The following is an 18,180-nucleotide window of genomic DNA, read 5'->3' on the forward strand; positions in this document are numbered from 1 at the left end:
AAAAATTCAAAGAATCTATAAAACGTAATTGATAACCATCATCTGTGAAACACATCAGCTTATTTCCTTGAGTAGTAACACACCATTTTCAAGCAAATACTTCATTAAAAAGTACCCAGCGTAACCTTTTGAATTGTGAGCTATGAAGGTATAGCCTTGATACTTGGGGCGACGGTATCTGGCAAAGAACTGCTGTACACAATCTTCACCCGCCCAGAACCAGGATTTACCCCGCAAGGACTTACAGTATATGTAATTAGGAATGTGCACACCCGTTTCTTGCCTACTTTCAAAATCATAAAATACATATTTCTCACAACGATCCTAAGACTTCAAGGTTTCTATAAAGCACTGATGGTTTTCTGGATCATTTTCAATTTTTGCTTTACAAACCCTGCATTCCTTGGGCCGACATTTATGGGGTTTTGAGGCGGCATTCACTGTGTAAGTTTTGTAACACAGGGGACACATTTTTGCCGTGTCACAGGCCGCTTCCACATCGTTGGTCTTATCGTTAAATTTAGGAATCGTATGCTGTATAAAACAAAATTGGGACCGGCAGTAACGGTTGCAATCACCACACTTGACAAGTTCTTCAGGGATCGGACGGCAATCTGGGGAGAAACAGACATTGCAGTGACCTTCACAACGATGACTAAGGATGGAGTGGTAGCTTGTGTAACAGTAGTCGCACAAGTATTTCACACCCAGAAAACCCTTTAAATTCAAAATACCGTAGTAATGGTTATCGTGTAAAAACATAAAATAGGTTTTGGGGTTTCTACCTCGGGAGCTTTCAAATTTTAAAAATTTCTCATTTCTTAGACACCTATACCAGACAACAATTTTAATACCAAGCAAGTTTTCAAATTTATGAACGTCCGCAAAGGACACTTTTTCATCCTCAGATAATCCAGCCCTGCTCTGAAGGTTATACGCTTCACGCATGCATAACTGTGGGTTTTGCATGTACAGATCGTCCATTAGGCTAAGCAGACAAAAGGCAAAACAGAGCTGATTCCCGTAATTATAAGAAATAATTAAATGCCTCATTTTCTTTCTAACTATTTCATGATTGAGTAGAGATGAGACCTTACGAGAACCACGAGCACCCCCGCTAGGTGCCCGAACAATCTGGGTGACTAGCATCAGAGACTCATCCGCTAGCACACTCGCATGACTCTGAAGAAGATTCTCTATCTGATGAAGAAAATCGTCTACATTAATATTAGAGCCATTCATCTGTATAAAAACGCTGATAGGTAATGAATCAGCACGCAATTCTAGCTGTACAACATCTTGCGGATTTAAAGTACCTGAAAAACTATCCAGAATTCTTTGCAGTGTCTCATGAATACTGTTAAACACCTCCTCATAAGACTCTAGTTCATAGGCATTGGCGAAATTTAAGGGGTGTCTTATTTCAGTGTGATTAAAGGCAGGTCTATCGATCTGCTGAAAACCACCCTGACCGTCGTTACTAGAGACAACAGAGGGCCCGGCCATGCCTAAAGTAGACGAGGGTGAAGGTTTAGATACCACAGAACCACCGGACATAACTGGCGCGACTGAAGGGGTAACCACAAATGGCGGGGCAATAGGGGCTGAGGAAACAGAGGACAAGACTGGAGCAGAGGATGCAGAAGGGGTAGCTGAAATAAAAGAGACAGAGGGTGCTGAGGGGGTAGACACAGAGGGCAAGACTGGAGCAGGGGAGACTGAAGCAAACGGCTTGGCAGCTGGAGCAGAGGATGCAGAGGGGGTAGACACAGAGGGCAAGACTGGAGCAGGGGAGACTGAGGCAAACGGCTTGGCAACAGGGTGCAAGACTGGAGCAGAGGATGCAGAGGGGGTAGACACAGAGGGCAAGACTGGAGCAGGGGAGACTGAGGCAAACGGCTTGGCAGCTGGAGCAGAGGATGCAGAGGGGGTAGACACAGGGTGCAAGACTGGAGCAGAGGATGCCGAGGGGGTAGACACAGGGTGCAAGACTGGAGCAGAGGATGCAGAAGGGATAGCTGAAATAAAAGAGACAGGGTGCAAGACTGGAGCAGAGGTGTTAGCAGCTGGTGCTGAAACAGAGGGGGCAGCATTTACAGAACCCAAAGTGTTTGTTAAACCATGACCCGTTTGAGCATTCACCTTTTCGTTCAAAGACCGCTGAACCCTTTCTAACAAGTTATTTAATGTTTGCATTTCATCGGGGGTGGCTACTGGACGTAGGGCTTCTAAAAGGCTGTCAAGCTGGTCAAAGTTGATGGGAGTGGTGACAGGTGAAGGAACTCTCATGGTCGCTATTATATTATTCATTTGGAACATGTTTTGATTTTGCCAATTAATATATTCCATTTCATTAAAATATCGGGGTGGTGGAGTAGGCATTTTTGGGGGCCGAATAGAATAACTAAGTTCATTCACCATGTCATGCAAAAACCCAGCATTTTGAGAACCGCTCCCAGCGTCCAAGTCCTCACCTGCACGCCTTTTGTCAGACATTATTTGGGGAACAAGTTTTCTAAAATTGCATACAATAAAATAACCTTTTCACGTATATCTGGAGACAGGGATTAAGAGTTTTGAAAAAATCAACAGCACTCGTTCGATTTCAGCCTTCAGCTCAACAGCCTTAGCAGCGGGATCAAATCTTTCAGGTTCACTGATTATTTGGGTGAGTGGCGGATTCTGAAAAAAACAAGCAAGACTAAGTTTTCTTTAAAAATAAACATTTGGCGCGCACTCGCACAAATAGTTCAACTTACCGGGCTGCGTGAATGAGATGTTCAATAGTAGGCTGACTGGAAACTTCAGAAAATTACCACTCTGAGGCAGGATTTTTATTCTCAAAAAGACAATCTGTGGCCGCTATTAAATCCTCCAATTGCGAACTAGTTGGATTTAAAGAATCAAACAGTTCAGCCTCCGATTCTAAAAGACTAGGTTTGTACGTACTTAAAGACAATTACATTAAAAAGTAATCAGCCAGAACGTTCTTATAAGTTTGTGCATTTTCATTAAAAGTAATTAGCATGAAATGTACATACTTAAAGACATTAAAAGTATTAAATCAGCGGTCTTATAAGCTACATTTCGATTTAAAAGTACGTCCGAAAGAAGATCAGACTCACTTTTTGAACAGCCAACCGGCCAGAAACTATAGCCTTCTGAAATAAGAAAAAATACCACATTTATAAACTCTGTGCGTTACGACTAGGTACGGTTTTTTCATTTAAAAAACAGAAAACCACCAACTCAAAGCCGGAACTATCTGATTTATAAAAGAATATCATTTCAACAGTTTGAAGAGATGGTCGTTAACAACATATATTTCGATAATCTACACTTACCATCAATCACAAAAGTATTTTTTGCCATGCCAGCCATTGCGGAAGAAAAAAGCGAAAAACGCCTACCTTTTAAAAAAGCTCACAGAGAAACTTGGATTGCTGGAAGTTATTGTGTTAATAGACACAAAGCGGGAGTCTTTATGCAGGCATAGGGCGCTGTACCACCTTGGAAGGGAAGAGCGAAACACTTCGGGCGTTTGGGAGAGAGCTCATAGGTTCAGAGTTGTTGATGTTCCTCCTCTAAGGGGCGGGGGAGACCCTGGTAGCGGGAATAAGCTTCATTCAAAGTCTCACCGCTATAAGCAAATAGGAATAAGATTAACCTTTATGTTTTACCGAGAGATCGTTGTGCTAAACGCCACGTGTATTTTAAAGTTGATAGACTGTAAATGTGAAACGAGGCTTAAAATCCAGTACTCGAAATATAAATACATTTATTAAAGATCATTGTGAATATAAGAGAGAGAGACGTTAGTGGAAAATATTTCATTTAATAACTTTGTTCTTAGACCCTAGAAATGTGAAAACGTCTGACATTTAAAATGGAACACAGGGAAAGAAGTTTAGTGTTTAATGAGCTTTCAACCCTCTGAATAGCAGGGGCTTCTTTAATAATCGTATGATTTTTCGATTTCATTAAACATAAAAGAATTTAGCATTAAGGACCATTTGCTGTTTGGCGGGGTCTTTTCCCCAAGGATTAAAATTGACCGCCATTTGCTGTTTGGCGGGGTTCTTTTCCCACGGATTAAAATTGACCGCCGTCTGATGCTTGGCAGGGGGCTTCCTTTTAAAATTGGTGACACTACGCTAAAGACACATGTCTCAGCAAAGTGCTGCATGGTGGGATGCTTCCTTTTAACACTACCGCACCATCTTTTCCCTACCATTTGCTAGCAGGGGCTTCCTTTTAAAATTGGTGAAACTATGTTAAAGACAAATGTCCCAGCAAAGTGCCGCATGGCGGGGTGCTTCCTTTTAACACTACAGTATCTTTTCCCACGGTTTAAAATTGACCGCCGTCTGATGCTTGGCAGGGGGCTTCCTTTTAAAATTGGTGACACTATGTCCCAGCAAAGTGCCGCATGGCGGGATGCGTCCTTTTCCCACAATTTGGCAGCAAGGGCGGCTTGGCAGGGGGGCTTCCTTTTAAAATTGGTGACCCTATGTTAAAGACACTATGTCCCAGCAAAGTGCCGCATGGCGGGGTGCTTCCCTACCATTTGCTAGCACGGGCTGCTTGGTGGTGGGGGCTTCCTGGGTCTCGACTGTTTCAGCAGCTGAAAATTTTACACTAAAGCTCCCGTGGTTTTTAGAAAGAGTCTTACGATTAGGCTAAGTGTATATTTCATTTTTAGAAAGTCACGTCCGTGCGTGGGCATGCAAGCAAGATCCGTGTATATTTCCTAATATGAAGCCACGTTTTAGAAAGTGCTGGAAAGATAAGGGTTTATTTCTTAATATTAGTGTTTATAAAATGAAGCGGCGTGTCTTGAGCTTATAACTTAGAAAGGTTCGGCTAGATAATTGTATATACTATCTATCTATCTATCTATCTTATATGGTTTTAGTTATGGCTAAGCAGGAAAGACGCGTGTCGTGAACTTAGAGCGGGGAGTCAATATCTTATATCGATTTTAGAAAATTTTATAACTTAGAGCAGGGAGTCAATATCTTATCGTTTTTAGAAAATTGTATATTTATTTTCTTACTATTAGTTTATAACTTAGAGCAGGGAGTCAATATCTTATATCGTTTTTAGAAAATTTTATTTTCTTACTATTAGTTTATAACTTAGAGCAGGGAGTCAATATCTTATACCGTTTTTAGAAAATTTTATTTTCTTACTATTAGTTTATAACTTAGAGCGATGAGTCAATATCTTATAGCTTATAAATCATATTAACGTAATCCATATTTTTATAGTTTCATAAATTTTCATATTTTTTTTTTTATTTTCATATTTTTATATTTTCATATTTTCATATCTGGGGTGGGGCTTAAAGTCATCAATCAAAGTTGGGGCGGGGCTTAAAGTCATCAATCATTCGTTGATTATAGCTATCTGTATAACTACTTACATCATTTGTATGAAAACATGTTCAATGGTTTGTGTTGCCACAACAGTGGATAGACAGAAAGATCAGCATAACCTGTATTCAGGTGGAACAATGTGTGGAACAATGGAGACACTACTCCCAGAATCCAATAGTGCTGTAACTTTGTGCCTATTCACCAAATCACTCCCAAGGAGGTTTACAGGTGCACTGTACCTTTCTCCTTGGGTCCAGTCACAGTCTATGGGTTCACTCAGGAGTGGACATGTAGGCACAGTGTGAGTTTTCTCAATAGGTCACCTTTATTTTCCTCTGTTCTGACAACTGGTTTCGGACAACCTTCCTTTGTCAGGTATGGCGAGCAGGCCTTTTGGACCTCTTGGTTTGAGAGGCAGTGCATTCATTAGGGCATCACGGGCTATTTGCTCAACAATTTTATGGCTATCATTTGCATCTGGCCTTAGCCAGTGAACGCTAATGCTCCAGATTTCGAACCCCTGCGCTAAGGTGGGCTGCATGTGGTTAAAGCACCATTCACACCATAGCCTCACCTGCTGGTCCGCAGTGAAGCCGAAGCGTTTTTTGACCTTGGCCATGACATGGTCATAGTTGGTGGTGTCTTCCACTGAGAGGTCGTAATAGGTGCGCTGTGTCTCGCCCTTTAGGAAGGGGAGCCAGAATATTGCCTCACTCTTCTCGTGGCCATCAGTATCTGGTAGCAGTTCGTTCATAAACCAGAAAATAAGTATTGACATAGTCCACGTTGGGTAGTGGGACTAGTATATGGGATGGGGCCCGACTTTGATCCTGGTGGATGATAAGGCATGCTTCTATGCGGGCTTCAGACTCTTCCACTCGGAGCTAGAGATGTTGAAGATCGGTGGCCATGTTTGTCAGTCCTGCATTCAGGTTCTGCACTTCTGACATTTCAAAGCTGGATCCTGCCAATTACCCCAACTGTAAAAAGTGACAAACACAGAGAAAAAGGTTTGAGGTTGTACCCTGTATATTGTCAGATTTGCTTGAAAAAAAAAAAAGGCTGCGTGATTCTCTGCCGAGTAATCAGTCAAGACAGAGTCACCAACAAGGACTGACTGCAGAGCAAAGGTGGTAGGTTTTTATAGTAGAGGGACATCTATGTGAGGATGTCAGGAGGCGTGGTCTGAAGCCAGAAGCGGAAGGAGGTTAAATTTTACTGCTCCTGTAAGAATGGAAGAAAAGGCATTAGCACACTTGATTACTCCCTGTACCTGCATTTCAGCGTTAGCCAGACCCCTGTGCTGGCTCCCATGCGCATGTGTGTGACATCCCTTATCGGTCTGGAGTCTTTTTGGAGTTCTGCCACCACTTAGAATATCTTGGAACACTTTTGACAATTCTTTGTTTTGATCTTCAGGAGTCATACCCATGCATACTTACAAAGAACATCTATAACAGATCTACAAATATTTATAGCCTTTGTTATTTTCGGACACATTTGTCATGACTGCTAAATCCATTTGCCATTGTGAGTTTATATTGGATATATAAAACTTATTTCACTTAAAATGTATTCTAGCAGGTTTATGAATTGTATAAGAATATTGAGCAGATAACCAATCTGATACACGATGATCATTAATTTTCTGCCCCAAAACCTCAAGAGGTCTTTTCAAAAAGTCTTTCCCCTCAAAACTTACCAGATTATAAGAAACATTTTTTCATGTAACATTCAGTCCTCTACGGTAAAAGAAACTTGTTTGGAGAAACTGCAGTTTGAGGTATTGCCACATCCTCCTTATTCGCCAGATTTTGCACCGTGTGATTTCCACCTTTTTGGACCACTAAAAAAACATGTGGAAGGTCGTCGATTCAAGACAGATAACGATGCGAAGAAAGTGGTGCACGAGTGGTTGCAAGGTTTGTTTCATTTTCTAATAAATCCCATTTTCTAACATTAGCTTGACTCTCCTTTGTATTTTAGTTCTACAATACATTTCATTATTTCTGATGTGTCAATATTAATCCTTCCATATACATCAAAATATGTAAACCTTTTATTTTACTGTAGTGTATATGACGACAGGTGTAAGAAATCAGTCTATATTGGTTAAGCAGACATCAGCACTTCCCAAAACAATCTGCTTGTGTCCTTCACATGTTTTCTGCTTATGTCCCTAACCTGACTTTTGTCCCTGGGCTATCTCTCTTTCTCTCAGCTGAATTACAAGGATTTGTGAATTTCACAAATGACGTTGGCAAAAATAATCTTCTTGCTACACCCAATATCAAAGTGGTGCTACTCTTTCCGTGTCGTTTCCCTTTCTTTTTCATATTTGCATCCATGACGCAGACGTTCTCAAATACACCAAAATGAATTGCAAATCATTTACAAATTTAATTCACTTGATTGTAATCATTCTGTAACAATATAATGATGCACAGAATGGCCAAAGTATTCCAACTATCATGGCTGCTTTAGTATTGTTAGAAAACATTGCAAATGGAAGAATTAGAAAAGAGCACATATTTATAGATGATGAAGACTGGCTTCTAAATCGACTTCAGTTTCCAAGAGTTATCTCTTGGAGTTGTATGCTGAACTGGCACTGGCTTTACAAAGGCGTATTTTGAGGAATTGTGCTCTATCTGCTCTTGTACTTTTAGCCACAGGAGCTTTTTAACATAAACTTGCTTTCAGATAGGGTATTTCACAAATATCACTGAGTTGTGCTATGCTTGCTGTATAGGATGGTATTATCTGCTTGTCATCCATATATCCATGTAAAATCCACATAATACAATTCATGGTCACAGAGGCTATAGTTTATCCAAGCTCAAGAGACAAGGTATGAAACATCTACAGAAAGGGTACTTGTCAATAGGAAGGCCCTCAAATGTACACAGCCATGCTGACACTCCCAAAGGGCTAATTTGAAATCACCAATTAACCTCACCAGGTTGTCCTTAAGGATGTTGTAGGAAAATGGGTACAGAAAAAAATATGCAAACTCCACACAGAATGTAACAGCATGAGAAATGCTGGATCCATCAAACACAGGTCTGACCACAACACAAGCATAACACTTTTAAATATGAGTTGGGTTAGAAAAAAAAAAGAAAAAAAATCTCAGAAAATAAGGGAAGTCAAAACGCTTTTAATTTAGTCCAGGATGAAGAAGTATTTAAAGAAAAAATTAGCTGATTTCCAACAGAAAATAAATGAGTGACAATCGGTGTTTCTTTTCAACACGAAAATATAAAAATACACTTCAGTCAAAGGAGTTTCAAAGAATATATTTTGATTTGACAAAGACGCACAAACAATAGAAAAATATTATAAGACATATTGAAGATGTCTGGCCATTTGCACTTGTTTGTATTACTTAATTGCCACATTTAAGGTTGCTGTAATCCGTTTCAGTCTCAGTGCCCATGTCTCTGTAGTCTACATGGTTGTACTCCATATGACTATCGTAATGACTTACTGTATATATGCTGATATATTAACTCCTCTTCAATATGTTTTAGTATGTTATTTTCGTAGTTTATAAATGTAGTAAATTATTTATGGATCACATATTTTCCCCAAAAGGGTGACAGTATTGAATAGATAGATAGATAGATAGATAGATAGATAGATAGATAGATAGATAGATAGATAGATAGATAGATAGATAGATAGATAGATAGATAGATAGATACTTTATTAATCCCAGGGGGAAATTCACATACTCCAGCAGCAAAAAATATTAAATTAAAGAGTAATAAAAAATGCAGGTAAAAAACAGACAATAACTTGAATAATGTTCAACGTTTACCCCCTCTGGTGGAATTGAAGAGTCGCATAGTTTGGGGGAGGAATGATCTTCTCAGTCTGTCAGTGGAGCAGGACAGTGACAGCAGTCTGTCGCTGAAACTGCTCCTCTGTCTGGAGATGACACTGTTTAATGGATGTAGTAGATTCTCCATAATTGATAGGAGCCAGCTGAGTGCCCGTTGCTCTGCTACGGATGTCAAACCATCCAGCTCTATGCCAACAATAGAGCCTGCCTTCCTCACCAGTTTGTCCAGGCGTGAGGCATCCTTCTCCTTAATGCTGCCTCCCCAGCACACCACTGCGTAGAAGAGGGCACTCGCCACAACCATCGGATAGAACATCTGCAGCATCTTACTGCAGATGTTGAAGGATGCCAGTCTTCTAAGGAAGTTTGTTAAAGTTTGTTTGAATAAGTTTGTTTAACTACAGTAGAGCCTCAAATTAAAATTACTGGAAAGCAGGAAAAAGTCAGTAAAATGCTTGTTAGCAGAAAAACTTTAATTTTCACAAGGTGACATACATTTTAATTCAGAGATCACCGTATGGTGTTTAAAATGTTCTTTTTGCTATTTATATGACTGACTTTCTTCAATTAACTCATTATTGCTTCATTTCTGTTGTACTTCACAATAATGTTTTAGTTGATGTTTGCAAATGACAAGAGTTTTGAACCCATTTTTAAAATGAATTTCTAAAACAGATGCACTTTTATTTAAAGTGATTTGTTTTTGAGTTGCAAAGTATTTTTTACATTGCTGAAATTAATTAAAAATGTCATATTCATTACTTAATAATTGTCACACCCATAAAAGCCTAATGAAAAAAAAATATCTGAACTTAGGGAAATTGTTGCTGAGATGAGAAGAATACTCTTCAGGTATCAGTGGTTATGGTGTTTTTTTCCCCAAAATAGTTAACCTAATGTATATTGTTTTATAGTGTATGTAGTATTATTCATCTTAGAACATTGGCATTTTGAAGTGAGAGGTTAAGGTGTAGTAATTTAGTATGCTTTGAAGAAGAATGTATGGTACATTTTGAAGATAATAAGAAAGCACTATACACTTCTAAAAATGCTGGTGTTCACTTCATTGAAATGACATTTTCACAGATATAATTCAATAAAATGTCAGCCAGAAAAGCATTTAAAACAGCATTTAAAGTGCAGCCTCCTGTACTGATAATATTTATGAAAAGTAAATTATTTTTGGTGGTGAAATTAACATTTATTCTTTTAAACTTTTTAATCATTGCAAAATTGTTGTTTTTAATACTAAGATTATATTCAAATATAACTCTTCTTGCAGGTATGGTTGGAACTATTGAAACCAGTTGCAAAACAAGTTAAAAGTAAGTTACAGGTAATTAATTAAAACACAAATTTATATAGCAATGCAAGATTTTTTTAAAGTTTCATGTGCACTTGGCAGAATTTAGAAAGCTTTAAAAATTTTCTGAAATGGTTTACTTGAATATACGTCCTTGTATTGGCCTTACCAGCATGTATGCAGTTTCATTAAAAACATAGACAGCAGTTAATTTATATACGTTGCACTTATTATCAAACAGTAAAAAAATAAAAGATGGAAATATTTTAATTTGCTGTGGAAAGGGGGTGGCGGGGTGCAGTAACGCTCTTTCTAAGTTCACTGCAGACCTATCCCGGGAAATCCCACAAGGAGCCACTGCCTTGACTTGGGACACGCCACTTCCAGCCCCGGTCCCGAGGACGACATCACTTCTGGTCCCGGGCCCAAGGACGACATCACTTCTGGTCCCGGGCCCAAGGACGACATCACTTCCCCCAGACTTCCTATGAAGCCTCACTCCCTTCCTTTGGAATTCAGTTCTGTTTTGGACTCTGGTTTGTAAACTTTACTTGCTACCAAACCTTTTACTTTTGCAGCCAGGAACACATTATACGGGTGGCTGCCCCAAACCTTTACAATGTCTCGAGTCTCTTCTTGTCATATTGTAATGAAGCACTGTCAGCATATTTCTGTACACACTGAAACTATAAGCTAAGTATGAACTAAAACAAGCACAGTACCTGAAAGCCCAATGTAATTTTTCAGCTTGTGTTATTAAATGACTCAGGCGCCGCGAGTGGCAACCTTTCCAGCAGCTCAGTGTACGACTTTATCTTTCTGCCTTTTTATCTATTTTATCTGTTTCACTGTTCACTCCTACCACTTTCTTTTATGTGGACTCATTCCCTGGACACTTTTTACTACTTTTTACTACTTGGACATTTTTACATGCCGAGACTCGTCTATTCAGGTAGTCAACTTCAAGCGCTGACAACAAATGCCTGCCCCGGTATGGTTCCCTATCTACCTGACGAGGTAAGAAGGCGGTATCATGGCAGCAGAGCCGGAGCTAAGCTAAAGGTGAGGCGACTTGCGAGAAAGTGACATTACAAGCCTTCGGTGCCTTCTATGATCCTGGGAAATGTGAACTCACTACCAAATAAGATCGATGAACTGGCTGCGCTGGTGAAAAATGTCAGGACCTACAGAGAATGCAGTTTGTTGTACTTTTGTAAAACGTGGCTAACAACTTCCATCCCAGATGCTAACGTGTAGCTATCTGGGTTTAGCACAGTTAGAGCAGACAGAGACGCAAATACCTGTGGAAAGTGGAAAGGAGGAGGACTCACACTATATGTGAATACCAGGTGGTGCAAACCTGGAAATGTAAATGTAAAAATCCCCACATGCTGCAGGGACATCGAACTGTTGGCCGTAAGTTTGCATCCCTATTACTTGCCCAGAGAGTTTGGACACGTCATTGTTGTTATTGTACAGTATATATCCCTCCTCGGGCGGACATGGAGATAGTGGGTGACATCATCAATTCTGATGTTGCTAAACTGCAAACGCAGCACCCCGAGGTGCTTGTGCTAATCTCTGGAGACTTTAACCATGTGACACTGGACAAAACATTACCTGCCTTCTTCCAGTATGTGGATTGTAACACCTGGGGAAATAGGACTATTGACCTACTGTATGCAAACCTTAAAGATGCATATAGCGCCACCCCGCTGCCTGCGCTTGGGAAAGCAGATCATAACCTGGTTCTACTTCAGCCTCACTACAAACCAAGAGTGAGGGAGCTACCTACAACCACACGCTCATTCAGGAAGTGGCCCCCTGAGGCAGAGCAGGCTCTGAGAGACTGCTTTGGAACTACGGACTGGGATATCTTGCAGGGATCATATAGTGAGAACATTGAGGAGGTTGTTGACTGCACTACTGACTACATCATCTTCTGTATGGACATTGTAGTTCCAGTAAGAACAGTATGCTGCTATGCTAACAACAAGCCATGGATTACAAGTGACATCAAGGGCCTTTTGAACCAGAAGAAAAGGGCTTTTAAAGGCAGTGATCAGCATGAGCTCAAGCGCATGCAGAAGGAACTCCCAAGTCCAGCTCAGGGCAGCGAAGGAGCAGTACAGGAGAAAGCTGGAGCAGAAGTTGGAGAATAACAGCATGAAGGAAGTGTGGGATGGGATGAAGATCATCACTGGCTGCAGCTCGAAGTGGGGTGTCACCATTGAGAGAGACGTGGAGAGAGCATACCAGATGAACAACTTCTTTAACAGGTTTGACCACCCTAACCCACTCTCACCTCGGAGTACTGCACTCTCTACACATCCTTCTGCTGATACCAACATAGGAGAGACATCCCCACCCACAATTACAACAGCGCAAGTGAGCAGAGAGCTGAGGAAACTTCGTGCCAGCAAAGCAGCAGGTCCAGATGGAGTATCGCCACGACTGCTGAAGGCCTGTGCATCAGAGCTAGGGGGTCCTCTACAGCGCATCTTCAACCTGAGCCTGGAACAGGGGAAAGTCCCGAGGCTTTGGAAAACATCTTGCATCACCCCAGTCCCAAAGGTATCACGTCCTGGTGAGCTGAATGACTTCCGGCCTGTCGCTCTAACATCACATGTGATGAAGACCATGGAGCGGCTGCTGCTTCACCACATGAGGCCACAGGTCCAACATGCCCTCGACCCTCTGCAGTTCGCATACCAGGCGAAGGTGGGAGCAGAAGATGCCATCATCTATATGCTACATCAATCCCTCTCCCACTTGGACAAAGGCAGTGGTGCTGTAAGAATTATGTTTCTAGACTTCTCTAGCGCCTTCAACACCATCCAACCTCTGCTCCTTAGTGACAAGCTGACAGAGATGGGAGTAGATTCATACCTGGTGGCATGGATCGTGGACTATCTTACTAACAGACCTCAGTATGTGCGTCTCGGGAATTGCAGATCTGACATTGTGGTCAGCAACACAGGAGCGCCGCAGTGGACTGTACTTTCTCCGGTCCTATTCAGCCTATATACATCGGACTTCCAATATAACTCGGAGTCCTGCCACGTGCAAAAGTTTGCTGACGACACTGCTATCGTGGGCTGCATCAGGAGTGGGCAGGAGGAGGAGTATAGAAACCTCATCAAGGACTTTGTTAAATGGTGCGACTTAAACCACCTACAACTGAACACCAGCAAAACCAAGGAACTGGTGGTGGATTTTAGGAGACCCAGGCCTCTCATGGACCCCGTGATCATCAGAGGTGACTGTGTGCAGAGGGTGCAGACCTATAAATACCTGGGAGTGCAGATGGACGATAAATTGGACTGGACTGCCAATACTGATTCTCTGTGCAAGAAAGGACAGAGCCGCCTGTACTTCCTTAGAAGACTGGCATCCTTCAACATCTGCAGTAAGATGCTGCAGATTTTCTATCAGATGGTTGTGGCGAGTGCCCTCTTCTACGCAGTGGTGTGCTGGGGAGGCAGCATTAAGAAGAAGGATGCCTCACGCCTGGACAAACTGGTGAGGAAGGCAGGCTCTATTGTTGGCATAGAGCTGGACGGTTTGACATCCGTAGCAGAGCAACGGGCACTCAGCAGGCTCCTATCAATTATGGAGAATCCACTACATCCATTAAACAATGTCATCTCCAGACAGAGGAGCAGTTTCAGCGACAGACTGCTGTCACTGTCCTGCTCCACTGACAGACTGAGAAGATCATTCCTCCCCCAAACTATGCGACTCTTCAATTCCACCAGAGGGGGTAAACGTTGAACATTATTCAAGTTATTGTCTGTTTTTTACCTGCATTTTTTATTACTCTTTAATTTAATATTTTTTTTGCTGCTGGAGTATGTGAATTTCCCCCTGGGATTAATAAAGTATCTATCTATCTATCTATCTATCTATCTATCTATCTATCTATCTATCTATCTATCTATCTATCTATCTATCTATCTATCTATCTATCTATCTATCTATCTATCTATCTATCTATCTAGGTCACTCCTTTAGATTTGTGTGGGTTAGCGATGGAATCGAATGTGAAAATGTGAACATTTTAAATAATTTCGGCCTCTCTAACTGTGGTGGGGTGTGTTGTAGCAGGATATTTTTGTAGTTTAATTTGTTAATGCTTTTAGTTTTTGGGGTTTTTTTTTTTTTTTGCTTATTTTGCTGGTTAAAAGTTAGTGAATGTGCTCATGAGTTTCTTTGAATTGTGTTTTTGATTTAATTTGCACCAGCACACACATGCCCTCACCTTATTGAGTTCATTATTATTTGGTGGCACATCATCAGATTGGATTGGCTCCAAGAGGAAAAGGAGAGAAGTAGGTAAGAAAAGAAAATGTGTAAAAGGAAATCAAGGAGTGAGTGAGAACAAGCATGAGAAAGGCAAGAGCCAAGAATGATGGCTAGAGCTGTATGTAGTGTTCTGACAGAGGTGAGAGAGAGTGTGGAGTGTGAACCAAGTGAGAGGAAATAATTAAAGTGAATAACTAAGTGAGCTGCACCGGGAGGTAGCTGGTGTAAATCCCATAGTTGTTTTTTTTTTTTTTTTTTACCAAAAATAGTATGATTTAGTATGTACTCACACCAAAAAATATTAAATAATAATGTATTAATATGTATATATTTGATCATTTTATGTGTTAAAAATCATTTGCAATATTACTTATACTATGTATTTTTAGCTTACATGTCTTCAAAAATATTTCCATTTAAATTATCACCAGCAGTCTTAAAGTGTGAATGTCAAATTCATGAATCAGACGGGGCAACTGTAATTACTATATAACCCTTTCCTCAAGAAGTACACTCCAGCTGTGACTATCTGGCTTGAAAGGTTTTACATTTTAGCTGGGGTTCCTCCTCTGGCTAGTATTCAAATGTCTCTTTTGAGTCTACTTTGCTAATTTTTTATGTTAAAGTTGTTGATTATTTAGTTTCTTAATGTCTGTGCATCTCTCATCATGTGCCATATGTTTTTTCGGGTGGTCCCCCAAGAGGTGGGACCATTAGCCCATCACCACCCCTTACAGTTCATTGAATGTGCTCTTGGTGTGATGAGTTTGAATTGTGATTTTTTTTTGCTTTGTTTATTACTGTATTATTACTATATTTTTTAACTTATGCTCGGTTTTTAATTTCATTTGCTGGATTTGTGTTTGGGACTTGTTTGCCTTTGTATTCTCAAGCATTCCCTATTGTGCCTTTTCTGCTCTTTGGAGCTTCACAGCTTAATGTTGATTTTTTTGAAAATAAATATTTTTGTTTATAAAGAAACTATGTTGTCCTTTTTATAACTAACCAGAATTTCCCCTCTATTTTGCAGTTTTAGGATTATTTGGTACTTTCCCCTGCAAAGTTAAACATGTATGTAGCAGGGACTTGTCCCTCTGAATGCTTGTGTCAGTTTGGGGAGCTGGTGCGCTCCATGGTGACCATTCTATCTATCTATCTATCTATCTATCTATCTATCTATCTATCTATCTATCTATCTATCTATCTATCTATCTATCTATCTATCCATCTATCCATCTATCCATCTATCCATCTAGCTATCAGGCTGAAGTATGGTCTAATAAAACTATTTGCCATATTCTCTAAAATGTACTCCTCCATAGATTTTGACTCTGCACGAGACCAGAAGTAAATTCATCCCTTAGGGAAAAGGCCTCTATGATGCAAATATATTGAAACATCATATGGCCCTATAAGAGAGATTTCTACATAAATGCATCCAGAAAATCATCCTAATAAACTGGAAATGTCTCCACTTAATCCAAAGAGTGAACAAGGGTCTGAATATAATTCTCAAAACTTGTGGAATTCTATGATATTAACTCTTTATTCTTCTAGTCAATAATTCGGGAGAGTTTTGTCAACCAGAGAAAGCCTAACATCACAGCTATAACAGAAAGTGGCCGCACCCACTACATGACGAAACAACTCGGGATCCCGGTTGGAAACCCCCCAGGCAGATACGCGTTCCAGTCCCACCCTCCGGAAATGACCCTCTATCTGCCGCAACCAGGTGTTATGTGGGTGACCCCTTGGCTTGGTCCAGCCACTCAGGTCCCCAACAATCTTACGAGCTGGATCACCCTCGGGGAAATGCGCCACATGGCCATAGTGCCGTAACTGATGTTCCCTCACAATGCAGGTAATGTGCCTAATTCGGGACTCATTCAATACAAATTCAAACCAACGATACCCAAGGATTTTCTGTAGAGATACAGTACCAAAGAAGTGTAGTCTTCGTCTCAGGTCACTGGATAGCGTCCATGTCTCGCAACCATATTGCAAGACAGGAAGCACCAGGACTATAAAGACTTGGACCTTCGTCCTTTTGCATAGACATCAGGAGTGCCACACACCCCTTTCCAGCGACCTCATGACCCCCTATGCTCTCCCAATCCATCTACTTTCTTCATAGAAAGTCACTAGAGACATGAATGTCACTGCCAAGGTAAGTAAACCTCTCAACAAGGTCGACACAACTGCTCAAAGTAGCCAGCCCAGTGGGTCACAACTGCAGTGTCATCCATAAGGACCGTTCCATCAGCCGCCCACCCTGACTGTGACTCTCTGAGGAACAGATTCAGATGTGCGTAATGCTTCGCTTCTTCTGTAAACAGGACGTGGGTTGCTAGACCACAGATGGTGCGTCACTTGCTGACAGATTCCTCTAACAAATGGCTCTTTATCTGCCCTCAGAACCCTTGCAGCAGATCTTCTCAGTTCCTGGTACAGACCAGAGTTGCCATTGAGCCGTGCGCTGCAACTCCTCTCGATAATATCCAGGGTGCCCTGTGAGATGAAACACCTCCTTTTAGGAACACCAGTAGCATCAACACAAGCCTCAGCAACCTTCTGGGTCTTGTCATGGAAGGTCTCCCATATCACATTAGGATCAAATACTAAACTAATAAAATTCTCAAATGCTCCTATATCAACAAACACCATTGTTTGTTCACCTTTAATAAGTGTTTGGATTTGACTACAAAAGCCCCTCCCACCAACCCCAAAATGAGATGGACTTTCCAGTTGTTCTGCAAATTACAGTGGGGCAATTTGCTACAATGTGACCAGATTCTCTGCAATAAAAACTCTAAATTAGCATGACAACATTGCACCTGTAAACTCAGATTAGTCCTACCTATTTCCTTATGTTCAAGAGGCGGTGGCTCTGATGCACCTGCAGTTTGAGAACTCCATTATGAAATATTTGAAACACAAAGGGTTTGAACCCAGCCAGCATGTCAATGTTGGGCCTACACTGGTCCCATTTAGTGTTAAAAGTGGGACTCACCTGGGCAGCCAAACTGAGCCCCACAAACTTTGTATGTTCCAGGTGGGCCTCACATGTAGCTGCCCATATGGGACAATGATGGATACCAGATGGGTCACAAGAGGGAACCTTATGAGTGAACACAGTTGCTATACAAGGGTTTTATGTGGGTTATAGTGCAACTTCAGCATAGAGTACATACAGGTTCCTTCATGGCCTGTGAGTATTACAAGGGTGAATTGTGGGCTGCATGGGCTACCTTATTTTAAAAAAAAATTATTTTGAAAAAAAAAAGCCCCATCAAAGAATACAATTAACATTGTTTATTATATAAACTAATAACAAAACCAAATTATTA

The 18,180-nt window shown here is 40.9% G+C and overlaps 2 protein-coding genes across 3 annotated transcripts in view; one reads left to right on the forward strand and one right to left on the reverse strand.

Moving 5' to 3' along the window:
- Positions 1-18,180, reverse strand: part of LOC127529743 (craniofacial development protein 2-like) — a 928,907-nt gene that overhangs the window by 612,043 nt on the left and 298,684 nt on the right. The gene's annotated exons all lie outside the window — the stretch shown is intronic.
- LOC114662104 (FERM domain-containing protein 7) overlaps positions 1-18,180 on the forward strand; it is a 250,094-nt gene that overhangs the window by 98,066 nt on the left and 133,848 nt on the right. For both annotated transcript variants that reach the window (XM_051934369.1, XM_051934368.1), the window contains one exon: positions 10,508-10,550. In XM_051934369.1, coding sequence (XP_051790329.1) covers positions 10,508-10,550 — 43 coding nt within the window. The remainder of the gene's footprint in view (positions 1-10,507; positions 10,551-18,180) is intronic.

Source organism: Erpetoichthys calabaricus, chromosome 12 (assembly GCF_900747795.2).
Source record: "Erpetoichthys calabaricus chromosome 12, fErpCal1.3, whole genome shotgun sequence".
Taxonomy (NCBI): domain Eukaryota; kingdom Metazoa; phylum Chordata; class Cladistia; order Polypteriformes; family Polypteridae; genus Erpetoichthys; species Erpetoichthys calabaricus.